A 19,290-nucleotide genomic window follows, 5' to 3' on the forward strand; every position below is an offset into this window, starting at 1 on the left:
TCCTCAGCTCTCAATTTTAACTATTGCATTATATTTCTTTTCTATAATCTTGGGACCCCCTCTTCACTTTCTGACTCTTAGCTTCATTGGTGAAATAAAGGTTTTGGATTAGATGTCCTCTAGCGTCTTCTGTATCTCTAAAAAGTTTATCCCAAAATGAATTTGGGTTTACCATGTAATTCATACTCTAAATTAGAGCTGGCAAAAATTTCCTGTAAAGGGTTAGAAAATAAATATTTTAGGTTTTGCGGAAAACACATACTGTCACAACTATCCAACTCTGTCACTGTAAAAAGGCAACAAACAGTACATAAATAAGCAATGTTCCAGTAAAACTTTATTTACAGAAGGAGGCTGTAAATAAAGGAGTTTGTTGGCCTATGTCTAAACCATCATCTATAATAAAGGAATAGTAAGGACAAGTTTAGGAAGAACAAATTTAGAAATATTCAGCATCATTGTACTAGGAGAGATCTTGACACATGAGATGTTCAAGCCTTTTGCCTTCATAACTATATCATTTAGGACATATGACTGTCCACCTGAGGATTTCTAGGAAGAGAGATTATACAGATTCAAATACTATATTTATCTGTCAATTTTTATAAATAAAAGATAAGCACACATGATGCATTTCAAAAGGTATTTCAAAATAATGGTTAGATCCCTTAGCTAGGTCACAAAAGCCTATCAGGTACATGTTATAGCCGAAATAATACCCATAGGCAATGATCCACTCACACATGCACACATACACACAAAAAGAAGGAAAACTTACATACATTTTAGTTATAACTGTTGCTAAACAGAATTTAGTAGGCTGTTATTTTTATTAAAAATATCTCCCACAGCAAATAAGCAGAAAACATATTTGTACCAAGGACCTAGGTTTTTTCCTCCCTGCTTTACCTGTAAAAGGAGTGGAGAATAAACTGTGGTCTAAGGTAGCAAACTATGCTCCTTCTGTATTACTGTAATAATTCAAAGAAACTTTGATATTGCATTCAGAAAATAATCTGATATTCTGCTGTGTGCGTAGCACTAGGCTAGAATTTCTGGGAAATGGGAATTAACCTTTGCCTCTGTCCTTTTGAAACATATATTTAATTTTGAGGAGATGACATTCCCAAAGAAAAATATCTACTACTGATACATTTGTTGAATAATAATGCTGGCATTAAATAATGAGAGTGAAAAAATTCAAAATAATAACATAAGAAATAGCATAAGACTATATAATTATTTATAAGAGGATGGTTAAGAAACCTTTTATATTTTAAGAGAAATGAGAGAATGCTTTGGATTAGAGTGATCCAGTAAGGTTTGGGAGTTTATTGGTTGTAAAGTTCTTATACTAAAGACAAAATGGTATAATATTATTTGAAGGTGGACTGTGGATAAAGATGTGTCCCATAAATCTGCAAGTTGCGCTACTATATAAAGAAAAAAATCCATATAATAAACCAATGAAGGGCATAATAAGGAATCAACTGAAACAATCAATCCAAAGGAAGGCAAAATTTAAAATGGGAATAAAAACAGTTGAAATAATAGAAAACAAGATGATAAATGCAAACATAAAATATAAACCCAAACATATCAATAATTACATGAAATGTAAGTGGTCTAAACATCCTAATTAGAAGGCATGATTTGCCTGATTGGGGGAGGGGTGGACCCAGACCCAATTTTATGCTCCCTACAATAAAATCACTTTAAATAAAAAATACAAAAGGGTAAAAGTAAAATAATGGAAAAATATCATGTAAATCCTAAGCAAAAAAACAAAACCTTGGAATAGCTATATCAATATTAAGTTCCAAAGACTATTAAATATTGAATGTAGACTTCGAAAGAAAACCTATTACTAGGGATAAACAGTTTATTTCATAAAGGTAAAGCACTTAATTCATCAAAGTATATAAAAATCATAAAATTTATATACCTAATAATCGAGCTTCAAAATTCATGAAGGAAAAACTGCTTGAACTGAATAGAGAAACAGACAAATCCACAATCGCAGTTAATTTCAGCATTACTCTCACAATAACTAAAACAAATAGCCAGAAAGGTCAATAAAGATACAGAAGACAAACAATACCAAACAATTTAGTCTAATTGAGACTCAGAGACTACTCCACACAAAAGCAGAAAAATATATATTCCTTTTAAGTTACATGAAAAGCATTTATGGGTAGATTATCTGGGACATAAAACCAGTTTTAATCAATTTAAAAGGATTAACATAAAGAATGTTCTAGCCACAATGAAATTAAACTAAAAATCAATAACAAATATATTTGACCCTTGAACCACAGTGTTTATGGGAGCTGTCACTCACACCCCCATAATTCCTGGAAAATCCACCTATAACTTTTGACTCACCCAAAAAATGTGACTACCAATAGCCTACTGTTTACTGGACACCTTACTGAGAACAGTCAATTAATACATATATTTTGTATATTTTACATATTATATTCTTAAACTAAACTAGGGGGGAAAATGTTAAGTCATTAGAAAGAGAAAATACATCTGCAGGACTGCAATGTAAAAAAATCCATGTATAAACGAACTTGTACAGTTCAAAGCTGTGTTACTAAGGATCAACTAGATCTCAAAAAATCTCAAAGTATTTGGAAACTAAATTACACATCTCTAAATAACCCACATATCAAAAGGTAAAATATAAAATATTAACAACTACATAAAACTTATAAACAACATATCAATATTTGTGGATGCAGCTAAGGCAGTATTTATTGGGAATTTCATAGCATTAAATACCCATACTCGAAAAGAAAGATCTTAACTAAATGACTTTAAGAAATAGAAAAACAAGAGTAAGTGAAACTGAAAGTAAGTGGAAGGAAATAATAAAGTTCTGAGTGGAAATCAGTGGAAGAGAAACCAGAAAAAGAGAAATTGTTAAAAGCTAGTTAAGAACATTCATGAACTTCTACCCAGACAGATCAAGGAAAAAAAAAAAACAAGATACAAATAATACAATACCAAAAATGAGAGCAGTGATGTCAAATTCTACCCATATTAAAAATGTAACAAAGTAATGTATGAACAACTGAATGGCCATAAATTCGACATTTGATAAAATGGAGAAATTCCTTAAAAAAGATTACCAAAGCTCACTTAAGAATAGAGATCTTAAAAAAAAAAAAAAAAAAGAATAGAGATCTTGAATAGCCATGTAGATACCTATTAGAGAAATTTAATTTTTTCGCAAAAATCTTATCACAAAGAAAATTCCAAGCTTCACTGGGTAATTCTACCAAACACTGAAGGAAAAAATATAACACCATTTATATACAAACTTCTAGAAAACAGATGAACACTTCTCATTTTACGAAGCCAGCATTACCATGATATCAAAATCAGAAAAATAAAACTACAGATCAATATCCCTTATGAACATAGACATTAAAATTCCTAACATAATATCAAATCTAACAGTATGCAAGTTAATCTTAGGAATGCAAGGGTGGTTTAGCATTAGGAAATGTTGGGAAGTTACCATATCAGTAAGACGAAAAACAGGGGAAACTCATGCAAAGATTACTTTCACATAAAATCATTTTCCAATAGAAATCTATTCCTAAAACTCTCACCAATAGGAATAGAAAAGATCACCCTCAACTTGTTTAAGGCATCCACAAGTAAGCTACAGCTAACATAACTGCTAATGCTGAAACTCTTCCATTACAATGGGTTTGTCAATTTCTCTTTGCAGGATTTATCTTTTGGTAATCAGCTTTGAGGTGAAATGTAAACTAAAACCGACCCATTTTAAGCATACATTTCAAGTACTTTAAAAAAAAATACAGTCATGTAGCCATCACTACAACTTTGATATAGATGTCCCCTCTGCCTCTATGTAGACAATTCCCTTTCTTCACAATCACCCGCAGCCCTAAGCCCTGGATCACTAACATTCTGTCACTATAGATATGCCTTTTCTAGAGCTTCTTGTAAATAGAACCCTATAATATGTATCCTTTTGTGTGCACTTTTTTTAAAAAAAGATTTTGTTTATTCATGAGACACACAGAGAGAGGCAGAGACACAGGAAGAGGCAGGAGAAGCAGGCTCCATGCAGGGAGCCCGATGCGGGACTCAATCCCAGGACTCTGAGACCACACCCAGAGCCAACTCAGATGCTACCACTGAGCCACCCAGGCATCCCTTGTGTGCACTTTTTAATACTGAGCTGTATTCCATTTTATGGAATGAACTACATTTGTTTATCCATTCACCAGTTGAGGTTTGAGTTGTTTCTATAGATGGGACTATGATGAATAAAACTGTATTATTCATGCATGCCTTTATATGGACATATTTTTTATTTCTTTGGAGGAAATGGCTAGAAGGAGTATTGCTGAATCATGTAGTGAACTGTGTGTTTAATTTAATTTGAAAAAAACAAAAACAAAAACACCCAAACTTCCAAAATGGTTATTAACAGTTTTCATTCTTCCAATAAGGAGTCTCATGACATTCACTCTTCAGCATGGCATGTTTTTCTTTCTCTACTGCATCATTTCTATTCACATATAAACATGCTTCCGTTTTCCATCTTCAAAAAGTCTTTTGACCCCAGGCCTTCTCTAGCTACCACCCTCTTTCCCTGTTCAACAGTGCTCCTCGGAGGACTACTCTCCAGTCTTTCCTCTCAGCATCAATTAGCCCTGCTCCAAATAAACCACTACTCCATCAAAACTGTTTTTATCAAAGGCACCGAATCCAGAGACCAACTCTTGTGTTCTTTAAAACTGCATTTTCACAGTTTAAAATTATTCATCTCTCCATAAGGACTGTGGACTCTCTGAGTGGCAGTGCTGTTATTTCATTTATCATATCCTGAATATTAAAAATTTCATTATATGTGCAATCCTGAAAACAAGTCTGTTTAATGAATAACCAAAGAAATTTCTTTAACATCTTAGAATTGGAAAATCAAAGTAGAGCATGACATAATTTGATAATCATAAATTTGGGTAGAATTCTGTTAAGGTTAGATTAATTTCTGAGTTTTACTTTACCTTCACATATTCCTTAGGTGCCTATGCATCATAAGGAGGCATAAAACAGAGATGATATTTTGAAAACAGGTATTGATAGATTCATATATGAGCAATTAAACATTTTCACAAATTTGTTTACATTATTATCATAAAATAGTTTCTTATAATGAATCTTGTAAAATGTATGAGGTACCTGTTCACAAATTAGAAATAAACTCTGTCCTAAGGACTTCTACTTTAAATAATTAAAAAACAAACAAACAAAAAAGGCTAGGCAAGGTTATATTGATTCCTATTCTAAAGAGTATTCTTAAAATAATAGGTACAAAAATTATTTACAATGGTAGCTACATAAACTACCATATTTTACATTTTATTTCACCAAATTGCTAGGACATTGTTCATAAGACATTTATTTAACAAATGAAAACAAACTGCCTTCTGGCTCCAGCTGAATTCACTTTTCCAAAATATAACTGTTACTACCTAGATATTACTTCAGTTTCCAATCAAAAATACCAATGAATATTATAAAACTAAGTTATAGTTCCTTCTCCATTTGTATTTCCAATTACCATGTAAGAGCTTTTAAAAAGGAAATAAACCTGCAATTTCTTAGTATCAATAACAGTAAGTCAAGAACAGAATGAGAAGAAATGAAACCATAAATATGTATTACAGCTTTCCAAAATTAAGTTTGAAAGTAGACAAAGCTTGGTATTTTGAGTAATGCAGGACTCTCTTACTTAACTCTTAACCAGAGCTAAAGGGAGCAATATGTCAAATTAACTTGCTCAATTTTCTTTTCTCAACTTTTCCAATGCCCTTTAAGAATACCATTACTGAGCAGCTGCTGTTAGCATTTACAGCATCAAACCTAATTTTGGAATGTTTATATTACAATAGCCTAAATATCCGAAAACTGGAAACTGTATGGTGCCAGTTGTTTCATGATACTGAAAGGAAAAAGGAGTTTGCGGATGAGCTATTTTTCGTTTAAAAAAAAAAAAAAAAAGGTTTAAGAATGGTTTTAATGGTTGATTTATATTTAAATATAAGTAATGCATACAAAATGACTACTACCTAGAATTCAAAAAAATGTGTTAAAATTGCTATCTGAAAAATTCTTTTATGTATTATTTTTCATATATTAAACGTGACAGTTAAAAGAAAATAGACTTTAGCATATTGTATTTCTGTCATTGGAGCAAAGCTTTCTATTTAAATAAAACATCGTGTTAGTCGTTTAAAATAATTTAGAAATTATTCTCCTTAACATTTTTTAAGTTAACTACAAATAAAATTTATCACTAAGAAAAATGCACAATAAATGAAAGTCAAATGTTTATTAGTGTGAAATAAATAATCTATCTTTTAAATGAACCATGTAGAGCCTACATTTCCCATGAAAAATTATAAGTTGATATAGGTATCAAAAGCACTTCCTAAAAACAATTATGTCTGAGAACAATAATTTTTTTAGCATTTGTCGTGATAAATATCATTTATTTCCTCTGCATGTAAAATAAGTAGTTGTGGTTTTGTCTATTTTCCTTTATATGTGTAGATAAAACATGAAGAAAACAAATGTCTTCCATGTTTCTATGGACTCTTTCTGCCTGGCTAGTCAATTATTTACAGTATTGATGCTTATTTCAAAACTCATTGAAAAAAAAAAATTTTAATCTTCTGGTGAAGAAAGAGGTGTTGATTGGGATTACCTTTTAAATGTAAAGAACTGTAAGTAAATTAGATTTGATTCTAAAACAACCTCACAAAACAATGAACTTAACAAAAATTAATTTACTTCATGTCACAAATTGAGATAATACTTAGTTGAATATATTATTATATTGAAAAAGTCTCAGTATTGATTCACAATATGTGTATTCACAAAGCATATGTTGTTATAGACACAGAAAACAATCAAGTCCCTCTGTTTCTTTTACAAACAAATGAAACATGACGTTAAACCATGCTCCACCCTTTATGTGTTCTGCACCCTAATGTTCCGCATGTCTCTCAGCACCACTGGTCTGTAGTTTTGTTCCAAAATCTCCATGTATTCAAAGTAATCACTCACTCGAAAACCATGTAGTGCTTCTTCCTGTCAAAAAATACAGGAGCAGTTAATTCACTTGAATAAAGAAACACAATTCTAAGTTAATGAATTTTAAATAGTTGACTTTTTTTTACAGTTATAGGTGGGGTTTTACATTGCTACTAAATGTGTAATTGTTTTTTATCTAGTAGGCTGTGTATGTATGTGAAACCATGTCCCTGAAACAAGGTTGTCTGTTTTTAAAACCAAATTTGCTTTACAGCTAACAAAAAATAAGACAAACTCTTAGGGGCAGCCCAGGTGGCTCAGCGGTTTAGCACTGCCTTCAGCCCAGGATGTGATCCTGGAGACCTGGGATCGAGTCCCATGTCAGGCTCCCTGCATGGAGCCTGCTTCTGCCTCTGCCTGTGTCTCTGCCTCTCTCTCTCTCTCTCTCTGTCTCATGAATAAATAAATAAATCTTTAAAAAAATTCTAATAAACTTTATTTTTTTGTTTTTTTTGTTTTTTTAATTTATGATAGTCACACACAGAGAGAGAGAGAGGCAGAGACATAGGCAGAGGGAGAAGCAGGCTCCATGCACCGGAAGCCTGACGTGGGATTCGATCCCGGGTCTCTAGGATCGCGCCCTGGGCCAAAGGCAGGCGCTAAACCGATGCGCCACCCAGGGATCCCTCTAATAAACTTTAAAAACAAGACACTCTTAGAAAATGAAATCTTCCTAATATTTTGGATAAAGTTTCAACTACAGAATGATGGGTCATATTTTTAATTAGTAAAGACCCTAAAGCTTATCAAAGGATCCTATAATGTTGCAAGAAATATCTGTTTTACAGCAATGAAGGTTCATAAAACCTTCAATAGTCTGTAACTCATAATGTTGGTACAATGAATATCTGTGCTAATTCTGAATTTAATGGTTAGTGTCCCAAATGAGGCACTCAAGAATAAATTAGAACAGTAGGAATACTCACTTAGAATCTTGGAGACTTTAAGGAAATTATGTGGCTAATTTTTTTTTAGCATTTCCAAATGCTAGCTATGCAGTACATACACTTCAAAGTAAAACAAAAATTCTGAAGAAAAATCAGACCTGATCCAATGTAGTATTATGTTCAGAGTTTGGGAGGTTATTTAAAAATTGGACAATTCATGCCTTTCTAGAGATTACAGTTTAAAGGTTAAAGTTACTAACAAAAACCAAAAGCAATTAAAAATAATAAAAATAAATTATCCTATACCAGATACTGTGTTAGGGACAGTTTATAGTTGAGACACATGAATGCATACAACTAGGAAAAATATCACACTATGCAATTCTCAGTAAGAATGAATGTTTATAAAGGCCTCCCTCGGATGTCACTGTTCACATATAAGTAATAGTCCACAGCTTGCAAATAACTTGGGAGAACTTATACTTATTTTGCCATGTATCACCTAAAATATGGGTAACTTGGAGGAATAGTTGGTACATTAAAATATTTCTGATCTATAAATCTGATGTCATAGCTAGAAGAACTAAATGATGTTAAGTTGTATGCATAACATTACACCATTAAGGCTAGAGCTGATATCTTCCAACATAAAAATGTGAACTCTACTCTTAATTTTAAAAATAACTATAATGCTATTTATTTTATTTCTTAACTCATTCATTCTCATTATAAGATTCTTGATTATTTCACTTTGCTTTTGGAAAAAAATAGGATTGAAGTAAGACCATTCTTACTGTTCAAGAATTCACTTTAAACAGTTACTGCTGTAGTCATGGAACTATTTATGAATTTATCCATTCTCTTCATTCAAATTATGTGTGATTTGGCACTGATCAACTCCTCATTAAAACTCTATCTCAGGGACGCCTGGGTAGCTCAGCGGTTGGGCGGCTGCCTTCAGCCCCAGTCGTGATCCTGGGATCCAGGATCGAGTCCCACATTGGACTCCTGTGAAAAGCCTGCTTCTCCCTCTTCCTATGTCTCCACCTCTCTCTCTCTCTCTCTCTCTGTGTCTCTCATGAATAAATAAATAAATATTTTTTAAAATAATAAAAAATAAAATTATGTCTCAGTTGCAGAGAAATTATAGTAATGTTATTCTAACCAAATAAAAATCCAATGCCAGAAAAACTGTTTAGTGCATATTCATTATTTTAAAAGAACACTTATTGTTCATTAACTGAATCACAATAGGAGATGACACCATTTAAACAAGAGCTCTAATAATTAGCATAGCCCCAAAACTTTTGAATCTCCGGAGTTGGCATTCTGGATTCCAGTTTGAAAGGTAACATTTTTTTACATGTTCTAAAAGTTTCAAGCTATTTGAGATTTTATACTAAAATCTGCCAATTCAGGCCTGTCATGAAAATTGTTTTGGTAGGTCTAGGGAGGAGTCTAGATATGTCAGTTTTAATAGGCACACTAATGATCCTCAGGATCAGGGGGCTTTACATAGTGTGTGTGTGGTTCTGGATAGGAGTTTCATAAATATTTAAGGAAGAGTATGTGATTCTTCTTTTTTTTTTAAGATTTTATTTATTACAAAAAAAAGATTTTATTTATTATGACAGAGATAGAGAAGCAGAGACACAGCAGAGGGAGAAGCAAGCTCCTCATGGGGAGCCTGATGTGGGACTCGATCCTGAGATCCTGGGGGTCACGTCCTGAGCACCCAAATGCTCAACCACCGAGCCACCCGGTCACCCCAGAGTATGTGATTCTTAAAAGAATTTAACTCATACCACCTCACACCAGTCAGAATGGCCAAAATTAATAACTCAGAAAACGATGGATGTTGGTGAGGATGTGGAGAAAGGGGAACCCTCCTGCAGTATTGGTGGGAATGCAAACTGGTGCAGCTACTCTGGAAAACAGTATGGAGGATCCTCAAAAAGTTAAAAATATAACTACTCTATGACCCACCAATTGGACTACTACGTATTTATACAAAGGATACAAACATAATGACTTGAAAGGGAACACACACTCCAATGTTTATACCAGCGATGTTCACAATGGCCAAAATATGGAAAGAGCCCAGATATCTACTGACAGATAAATGGATAAAGATGTGGTACACACACACACACACACACACACACACACACACACACACACAATGGAATATTCCTCAGCCATCCAACAGAATGAAATCTTGCCATTTGCAACGACGTGGATGGAACTAGAGGATATTATGCTAAGCAGTCAGTCAGAGAAAGACAAATACCATCTGATTTCACTCATAGTGGAACTTAAGAAACAAAACAGATGAACAAAGAGGAAGAGAAGGAAAAATAAAATGAAAACAGAGAGGGAGGCAAACCGTAAAATACTCTTAACTATAGGAAATAAATTGAGGGTCGCTGGAAGGGAGGTGAGTGGGGGCATGGGGTAACTGGATGATGGGCATTAAGGAGGGCACTTGATGTAATTAGCATTGGGTGTTACATGCAACTGATGAAACACTAAATTCTATCCCTGAAATTAATATACTTTATGTTAACTAAATTGAATTTAAATTAAAAAATTAAAAATAAGTAAATAAATGGGTTTTAACTCAGCTGAGGGATGGATATATGGGCGTATGTGATGACTACAGAGATGATCCAATCCTGGCTGGGTAAATGACGGAACAGGCCTTGATCAGATACAATGTAAAAAAAAAAAATTATCCTGACCTAGATCTGAACTATATGCCAGGTATTACTACGATATACTATGATGTCTAAGGCGCTGGAGAAGAATACATGGGAGCAAAGTAAATAGCTATGGACTCAGGAGAAAGGCCTATTTCCTTTGCTATGTTCTCGACACATGTTTTTTTTCTTCAGTTAATAAGAGAAGGATGCCACAGAGATGTAGATATTCAAATAATTGCTTTTTTCTAAAGCACTTTCTATGTGCCAGAAAATGTTCTAGAAGTATTTTACACAAAGCTATCCTTCAGCTATCCCATCTCCCCATCCACCTCCCCTCCAGCAACCCATTAAGGAGGACACGTGATGTGATGAGCACTGGGTATCATATGCGGCTAATGAATTGCTGAACTCTTACATCTGAGACTGGTGATGTGCTGTATGTTGGTTAACTGAATTTAAATAAATGAAGAAAAAAAGATACCATCTAATTCCTCAATAATTCCATGTAATAGGTATTATTTCACACCCAATTATACAGATGAGAAAACTGAGGCACAGAGAGGTTCAGCAAGCAATGTGCCCAAGTTTACCGAGTGACAGAGCCAGAATTTGAATGCAGGCAAACTCAAGTGATACAAGAACAATGAAAAGCACCAGTTTGCCAACCACAGTTAACATAAAATTGAACGTGTTTCATCTATTCCCTCAGACGGTGAATTATCTTTTGTACTGTGTATACTTTTGTCTTTTGAAAACTTAGCAATTCACGTTTCTCAGTCTGATCTCCATTCCTTACCCTGTCAACATGTTCTGCTAACAGCTGCAGGAACAACAACAGTCCTCTTGACAATTTACTGATTGGATTGAAATTAATCTGATTTTTTCATAATTATAAATTGATTTTGCCATAACGTGCAGGATTTAGTTGAAGCATTTTAATTAAGTATTTTGAGCCTTCACAGCCTGATTTTCACTGGAAGGCAATCTTTTCTTAGCCTGGCATTTCAGTGAAGTTTCCCCCAAGTTGAATTCAATTGAGTTCACAAACTAAAACCAAGATCACTGCCAGCCTATTATCATGCTAGAGAGATACTCAGTATAGCCAGTTGGCTAAAACAGTGGTTCTTCTAAAATACTATTAAACTCCTAAACTGGCTTGCTTGCACGAGTGTGTGAGTGTGAGACAGAGAGAGAGAAAGAGAGAGAAAAAGAGACTCCACTTAAAAAGAAAACTTTTTGACTTTCAAGCTCACTGGTATATTTGAGAGTCCTATATTTATTTTTCTGGATGATGTTTTTCTTTCTGGTAAATGTGATGGCCACAGATTTTTTTGAACCATCATCTGTCAAGATAAAAACATCCAGGACCCTAAGTCCAATTACTAAGCCCTCCAGCGTACCTTCAAAAGTTGTCTTAGCTCAGTACTGATCTATCAATCACCACAGTGTGGGAATAATGCACTTATTATACATAAAATATAATAAGGCTGCTCTATTAGCAAACCCACATACTTGTTGTATCTACAAAGATAACCTTGAAAAACTCAGAAAATACCTTACTGATAATCATTTTATGCCCATGCCATCCATTCATTTAATCATTCAGTGGTTTAGTTAAAAGAGGGACTTTTTTTTTTTTTTTTTTTTGGTGGGGGGAATATTTTTTAAGTAAGCTTAGCCAGACTATTCATGTTCATTCACCACATGGTTTAAGAAGTTCCAAATCTTTTTAAGACACAGATCACAAAGAATTGCTCAGTGGGCTATCAGAAACATGGGCAACAAGTCTAGACCCCCAACACCTAATTTGAGCCTAAACCCAAATAAATACAAACAGGTTAATATTATCTCTATACTACATATACTTCAGACTGATTACTATTATTCCTAAGGCAATGTTTATATCATGTCACTTTCTGTCAATAAATGAAACTTAAACCAGGAAAATTTTAACTGCATATTTTCGATCTTTTAGAGCCATCTCATTACCCGAAGTTTCTCAGGATAGCTGGTAATAGTTGAAAACATGTTTGTGGTTTTTCAATATTTTGGAAACTTCAACTGGGCCTGATTATTTGACTACACTTACAATAATAGATGCTTGTCTTATCTATTTTTGTATGATGATTCAATATCCTTTTAAAAAGTTTTATTATGAAAGAAGTATGGATCCATTCTTCAAAAATAAAAACAACAAATACACTAAAAAGTAAAAGTCTTCTGATCTATTTTATCTCTTCAGAAGCAATCATATTTCAATATGTATAGTCAGGAAATAACTATATAAGAATAGTATTACAGCTGTAGTATACAGTTTTATGGAAAATCATTAAGTTTTTTTCACCCTTTGTATAAGTCTGAGATTTCTGGGTTAGAAAGTATAAAACATAATTCCCCAGGTTTAATTCTTATAACCATAGCTGAATGAGAAATTTTCAAATCATATAACTGTTTCTGACTTGGGCTGTCTTCCAAGGGAAGGAAAAATGAAAATCACTTTATTAAAGTTTCATTATTGTTTAATATGTGAGTAAGTGGAAAAGAGTCTATATATGCTTATATACATGGAAAACAACAGGTCATAAGAGAGCTTAATAGAGTAGTTGAAGGGATATATAAATGCATATTTAAATACCACACTGGAGTTTATCTCACAAGAAGAATAACCGTCCACCAAAAGAGATCACTGAACTTGAGACCTACCTGCTGAAAATTAAACAAAAAATGAAATGAAGTCCAATATCAGAAAGATATTTTTCTTAATCCCTCAGATGAATGCAAACAGGAGTAAGGTCAGTTCCAGGACAAGTGCTAAAATTAATTCTTTGCCAACATGTTCTTAGTTTGGATTTAAACCAATTCAATTAAAATTTTAGTAATTTGAATAGGACTTGAGTAGTAATCTTTTTCCCACTCATTGGAAAATTTTTTAGTTTTAAACAGATAGCATTATCACGAAGTAGTCAACAAAGAGAAGAAACTGCAATGATCACCAACAATAATTAGATTTAAAGAATTCAGTAATGTTTGTTATTAAATGTGAATAAAAATAAGTTAATCTTTCCCTTTATTTGTATTGTTTACTCTTTCAACAAATATGTATTAGGCACTTGAACAATGCCTAGTGTTCGAGGCATTGAAAATACATTAGTAAATGAGATGGACAAGATCACTGTTCTTGTGGAACATATACATTATACTGAGGTAGACTGGCAAAAATATATATAAAATAATTTCAGCTAGTGACAAACCCTGTAAGGGAAACTAAAGTGGCATACAAGATTAGAAAATGACAGGGTTAGTGTAAGGGCTTGGGAAAGTTTCAAACTCTGAAATTCCTATAATTGACCACAGTAGTGGTGAAAGTGTTCCTTACTAAAAAGGAATCAACATATTGTCCTCAACATCATCCCCATTTGTTTAACCACCTCTGTTCTACAAATTAACTCTTGCAGATAATTTTTTTCTTTTTCTACCTATGTTTTCCTTTTACATGTACAATCATTGTCTTAGAATATTTCTTCATTAAAAATGTTCCCAAGGGGCGCTTGGGTGGCTCAGTTAGTTGAGCGCCCAACTCTTGATTTTGGCTTAGGTCATGATCTTGGGCCTTGAGATGGAGTCCTGTGTCAGGCTCCCTGCTGGGCATGCAGCCTGCTTAAGATTCTCTCTCCCTCTCATTCTCTCTCCCTCTGCCCCTTGCCCCCACCCACTCTTGCTCATTCTCTTTCTCTTAAAAAAAATAAAAATAAAAATTTCCTAAGATCACAATCTAGTGATATACATAAAAGTTAGAGATCTTTTGAATTCAGTATTTATGAAATAAAACAATAAAGTTAGAGATCTTTTGAATTCAGCTGGATAGTTTGGCAATCTTGAATAATCAATGACATTTATTTATATAGAAAATCATTATTAAAGGGAAAATAGCTCTGACAAGTATCTAGCGGTAAAGGAGAATGATAAAACTAATTAACGCAGAAATTATTTGTGGATCTAGAGAAAACCTAGCAAAGGACAAATGCTAGTTTTAGTGTATGTATGCGTTATGTGTTCCTGTGGGATGGTGAGGGGAGCAAGTGGAGGGAAACATACTTCAAATGCAGGGAAAGATTTTAACTTAAATAGAGTTGGATTTCTATCAAGAATTGTACATAAGGATGTATTTATATAACTGTATTTCCTAAAGTCCACAGCTTCAAAACTCACATTATTATGAGAGAGAAAATAAGTTATATCTTGTTTTAAAATATTAACTTCTATAATATAGTGACTTTTTAAAAAGAATGCTATTATAGAATAATCTTTCATGGAAACATTTTATAAAAATAGGTGAAAGTTTAAAAAAAATAGAATATGAAGGTACAGGAAATTACATTAAATGTTTTAAAAAATGTTTTAAAACTCTGTCTTAACACAGTAACTTGAACTTTCAGTGACCAGGTAAGATATAAAGAATATATATAGACAGACAGACAGACAATACATCTTGTGGGATAGCACACTGGCTAGCACACAGCTTAGCTGTTTCACAGCTCCAGTCCCACCACTCCCTAGTGTGCCATCTTGAACAATTTAAGTTGATGCCTCAGTTCCCTCATCTCTAAAATGAGAATGACAGTACCACCTCTTAAGTTTTTTTTTTAGATGATTGTTGAGAAAAGTGTCTGACTCAAGCCTCCCATCAAAGTCAGCTATGAACTCTTGACCATCATTTTCCCGCTAAAGTTACTTACTTTCAGGAAAACCTGCAGATCCTGAGTCTGAGTGTGCTGCAGAATATCTTGTTGCAGATGTTTGAAAATAGCTATGCAAATGTACACTTGATAGTCAGGACCAAGGAAAACACAAGTAGCAATATAATGGCAGATTTCTATCCAATCTAAATAATTCCAAAAGCACTGCGTTATCCATAGTAGGCAAATCTAGAAGAAAAAAAGAAGTCAGTTCATTAGAAAGCTTATAAAACCATACTTTTAAAAAGCACTAACCACTAGCTCACACAAAACCAATGAAGAGGTTGGTGTCTGATGCAGATAGAATGACATCCTGCCTATTGAGATGCTTCATCTATTTGCTTAATGTGTGAGAAACCCTCAGAGCCTGGGGACTCAGGACGTAGAGGTAACTGATGGTGTTCACACTGCTCATATACCTGTTGCTAAATGCCTACTTTATTCATATAGTCCTCCTCTTACCACCAATATCAGTATGCTCTCTACAGATAACAAATGTTAACAGACCATTTTAATTCAGAGAGAAGTTTCTTCTACCCTACCTATAATCACAGATGTATAATTATGCAGATGACAGATTGCTAAATGTTACATTAATGCAAATGGACTCTTGCTGAATCAGAAAATAATTTAAACCAAACAGGATTATATAACATAAAAACTGGGAGCTAGTTAGTGCAAAAATAATTTAAAAGTGAGATTTTTACAAAAATCATTTATCTTACTTTTTGAATAACATTCAGATTGTTCAGACTATAAAAGGAATACATGCCCATTGCAGCAAAAAATAGAAAAGTTAAAAAAAAAATACCCACAGTGACGATGGCACAGTTGTTAACACTGCTAGCATGTTGGTACATTAGTGTTACGGGTAGAATTGTGTTTGTCCCTCAAAAGTATGTCCAAGTCCTAACCCACAGTACCTGTGAATGTGACAATATTTGGAAACAGGGTTTTTGCAGAGGTAATCAAGATAAAATGAGATCACTAGAGTGAGTCTTATTCCAATATGAATGGTATCAGATAAAAAGGGAAAATGTGAAGAGAGAGACATATATACAGAGGGAAGATGAAGAGGCCCATGTGGGGAGTGTCATGTGAAGACAGAGCACGGGAGTGATACATTTCCAAGCCAAAAACCATCCAAGGCTACCAGAAACTAGGAGAGAGGCATCGAACAGTTCTTTCCCTTGGGCCTTTAGAGGGAACACAGCCTTGCTAACATTTTCATTCTGGGCTGCCATCCCCCAAAACTGTAAGTTAATAAGTTTCTGTTGCTTTAAGCCACCCAGTTCATACTATTTTGATACTGTAGTCCTAGGAAACTAAGATAATTATTTTCCAGTATACTAGTTTTCATTTATGATTTATAAATTACCACTGAGGAAAGATTTCCTTTATTGCATTTCTCGTCATATACTTTTGTTTTTGGGGGGTAAAGAGCAGGGAATGGGAACAGATATAATGGCTTATCTCCATTTGCTACAGATCTAAAAAGCATACACAAATCTTCCTTTTTTTAGTTCTATCGTTTTGTCCTTTTCAAGATATATTATTGAAGAGTTTCTAAAACTTATTTTTTAGATCTGATTCAGTTTGGGGGATGCTGATTCTACCATTAAGTGGCTTGATTATGATGTATTAGTCTGCTTAAGCTGCCACAACAAAGTATCACAGACTAGGTGACATAAATAACAGAAATTCATCTCCTTACAGTGCAGAAATCCAAGATCAAGGTATTGGCAGGGACCTCTCTCCTTGCCTTGTAGATGGCAGTCTTCTATGCTTTTCATGGTCTTCCTCTGGCTATCTCTGCATAAATTTTTTCTTCTAAGGACAGCAGACAAATTGGATTAGGGCCTTACCCTAATGTCGCATTTTAACTTAATTACTCCTTGAAAGAGTCTGTCTCCAAATACAGTCATTCTGAGAGTAGTGGTGGTGAAGAGTTCAACATATGAATTTTGGGGGTGGGGTGACACAATTCAACCCATACCAGATGCTACTAATGAATTTTTGTTCTCCCATATGTTATTACTTATGTCAACCATTCACATTTTACTTTCAGCTCCTATGGGCATATCTTTTCATCTCATTTTCCACTCGCATTTTCTATTATTGATAATACCCACTAAGTGTCACCAAATATTAATGGTGGTTAATATTTCTGGTTTTTTACCATAATTCAATTCTTAGGTACAAGATTTTGCTTTATAAATACTATCATGCTCCAAAGTCTAGTCATAGAGTCTATGAGTTAACTCAGTATTGAATTTTATCTATGAATATCCAATGTTATCAACAGGAAGAATATATTTAATTTCCTTTTGTTCCAACTTTCGTCTTAGCACTAATAGGATTCTTCTCCCAGGTCCTGACCTGAAGGGTAGCTTGGCATGCAGAGTTCATTACCAAACTTCCACTGCCCACATAATATGGCTCTACTGAACTGGGGAGAAAATATCTTCTACTCTTTCTTTACTAGACAGGTTGACGCAGTCAGTAGTTCTTTGACTGGCAGTAATACTTTTAATTCCCTTAATGCACTGCTGCCAGGGTTCTGTCTCCACTCTTTGCTATAGCTATTAATGCCAAGCATCTATGACCATGCTATGTTAATAAAAATGAGTCTCAGATGAATTGAGACGGAAACGAAGGGTAGATTTTAGTACAAATGATCCCTGAAGCCAGAAAAAGCAGTTCCCATTCTGCTGTCAGTTTTAGGGGTGAGTACAACATAGACAGAGATGAAGGGGTCTCAGCTTTTGTCCATCTTCTTTCTCAGCAGCCTTATTGTTCTACAGATTGGATGGTGTGAAACTGCTGACCTTCAATTCATTTTGATCTTGAAACCTCACAACTCTATGTGGTTCAAACAAAGATATCTGAAGGTAAAATATAGGTAGGGAGATGCTTATCCTTATTGGTTAAGAAAATCACCCCAGAATCTGCAATTGGTTCTTCATTATACCTAGTTATTAATTAACTAGGTTAACTATTAACTGCTTCCCTATAAGCAGTTTTCTGGAATTTATATACCTTCAAGCATTGTTTTCTGTACATTGCCTATTTTTCTTCCATTAAACAGAGATAATGTCTAATGTCTACATATGAGAAATTTAGGAAGGGAAAATGAGATTATAACTGAAAGCACTTTGAAAGTATATAAGGTGCTATATAAATGTTGTTTGATAACAAAGTACAGGTGTTTATTATTCATATAATATTTATCAAATACCTAATATACAAACATTATAATTCTTAAGTGAACAAAAGACATTTAGTTCCTGCTCTCAGAGCTGACACTCAAAGGAGAGATGTACACTTTTTAAATATATGTCCCTCTGCACTTGGCAGAAATTGTATCAGCTATTCTGTGTGCCAGATGATTCAGAATTATTAAACTATAATAGAATTCTAAAATCGTATTCCCCTAGAAAAGTGAGCAATGAGTCACAGTATTTAAACCTTAAGCAAATAACTTCTCTTTATAGAATGAAAAGGTTTCCAATCAGCTAACAATCTAGAATTCTAAAAGGATAAAGGAGATAGCATGGGTCCAAGCAGAATGATAAATTCATAAAGCATTTTTATTATGAACATTTTCAAATATATATATACATATATATATATATATATATATATATATATATATATATAAAAGGGAAAACAGTACATGAACCAGACCCATCAGTTTCAAAACTTGTGATAAGGATCTTCAGTACCTTTTCTCCTGAAGGTCCCCTTCTTTAAACTTTTAAAAGAAAATACATCATAAGTTGCTATAAATTATACCTGTGTTTGCTTTAAAACATGCAG

General features: G+C 33.7%; 1 protein-coding gene across 2 annotated transcripts in view; it reads right to left on the reverse strand.

Moving 5' to 3' along the window:
* Nucleotides 1–6,868: 6,868 nt before the first annotated feature.
* The window catches only part of TBC1D32 (TBC1 domain family member 32), a 203,485-nt gene continuing 191,063 nt past the window's right edge, over nucleotides 6,869–19,290 (reverse strand). The window contains exons 33-34 of one of the 2 annotated variants that reach the window (XM_041743860.1): nucleotides 15,472–15,660; nucleotides 6,869–7,143 (exon numbers count right to left, since the gene is read on the reverse strand). In XM_041743860.1, coding sequence (XP_041599794.1) covers nucleotides 7,024–7,143; nucleotides 15,472–15,660 — 309 coding nt within the window. In that variant the 3' untranslated portion in view covers nucleotides 6,869–7,023. Of the gene's footprint in view, nucleotides 7,144–15,471; nucleotides 15,661–19,290 lie in introns of those variants that run through there. The other variant, XR_005986056.1, reaches the window with a different exon arrangement.

The sequence above is a fragment of the Vulpes lagopus genome, chromosome 2, assembly GCF_018345385.1.
Source record: "Vulpes lagopus strain Blue_001 chromosome 2, ASM1834538v1, whole genome shotgun sequence".
Classification (NCBI taxonomy): Eukaryota; Metazoa; Chordata; class Mammalia; order Carnivora; family Canidae; genus Vulpes; species Vulpes lagopus.